Source organism: Malus sylvestris, chromosome 8 (assembly GCF_916048215.2).
Source record: "Malus sylvestris chromosome 8, drMalSylv7.2, whole genome shotgun sequence".
Lineage (NCBI taxonomy): Eukaryota > Viridiplantae > Streptophyta > Magnoliopsida > Rosales > Rosaceae > Malus > Malus sylvestris.
In genome coordinates, this window is record NC_062267.1 from 3,805,533 (window position 1) to 3,806,705 (window position 1,173).

The following is a 1,173-nucleotide window of genomic DNA, read 5'->3' on the forward strand; positions in this document are numbered from 1 at the left end:
GCCTCGACAACTGAGGCGCTCGCTTCTAAACAGGAGAGAGTCGTAGTGCGAAACCAAAATAACAGAGAGACGAGTAGAGAAGCACCACTGCCATCATGTGTCCAACAAAGCAAAAGCACCGGAGCTCCGTCGCCGACCACGCAGGAAAATGCTCCGAATCGGAGGATTCTACAACCTCCACCGCCGACTGGATCTCCGAGTCCGTCCACGGCGGATCCTTGCGCCACGTGGACCTCACCACCGGAACCAACGGCTGGGCGTCCCCTCCCGGCGACCTATTCTCCCTCCGCACCAAGAAATACTTGTCGAATAAACAAAAAGGCCCCGCCGGCGACTACCTACTCCAGCCGTGCGGCACCGACTGGCTCAGATCCAGCACGAAACTCGATAACGTACTCGCCCGCCCCGATAATCGCGTGGCCAACGCGCTGCGGAAGGCTCAGTCGCAAGGGAAGTCGATGAAGAGCTTCATTTTCGCCGTGAATCTCCAGATTCCCGGCAAGGACCAGCACAGCGCGGTTTTCTACTTCGCGGCGGAGGATCCAATCCCCGCCGGCTCTCTCCTCTACCGGTTCATCCACGGCGACGACGCGTTCCGGAATCAGCGGTTCAAGATCGTGAACCGGATCGTGAAGGGGCCGTGGATCGTCGTGAAGACGGTGGGGAATTACAGTGCGTGTTTGCTGGGGAAGGCGCTGACGTGTAATTACCACAGAGGACCCAACTACCTCGAGATTGACGTCGATATCGCGAGCTCGGGGATCGCGAAGGCCATTTTACGACTCGCATTGAGGTACGTGACGAGCGTGGCGATAGACATGGGGTTTGTTGTGGAGGCGCATGCGGAGGATGAGCTGCCAGAAAAGTTAGTCGGCGCGGTTAGGGTATGCCAGATGGAGATGTCGTCGGCAACGGTCGTGGACGCGCCGCAGATCGTAGCGCGTGGATTGAGTTTTGCGTCGATGTTGAATCATCATAAGTCCGGCGACGATGACGACGACGATTGAGAATCTTAACCGGCCGTAGCTTTTTTTTGTTTTTTTTTATTTAAAAAAACGTTTAATTATTGTTTGTTGTTAATTGTAATTTTCACTTGGTGGGTTCATCCCTTTTTTCATGGGGATTGATGTGTAGATAATAAAATTGAAATCGCAACAACAAATTACAATGCAA

General features: G+C 53.8%; 1 protein-coding gene across 1 annotated transcript; it reads left to right on the top strand.

The window, feature by feature from the left end:
* On the top strand, positions 1 to 1,173 carry LOC126632562 (protein ENHANCED DISEASE RESISTANCE 2-like). The gene has a single exon (XM_050302987.1). It carries the CDS (start codon positions 96 to 98, stop codon positions 1,005 to 1,007), a length of 912 nt encoding a protein of 303 aa, XP_050158944.1. The 5' UTR covers positions 1 to 95; the 3' UTR covers positions 1,008 to 1,173.

Excerpts from the sequence above, each read along its gene's own strand:
- LOC126632562 (XM_050302987.1), top strand. The coding sequence starts at position 96 with ATGTGTCCAACAAAGCAAAAGCACCGGAGCTCCGTCGCCGACCACGCA.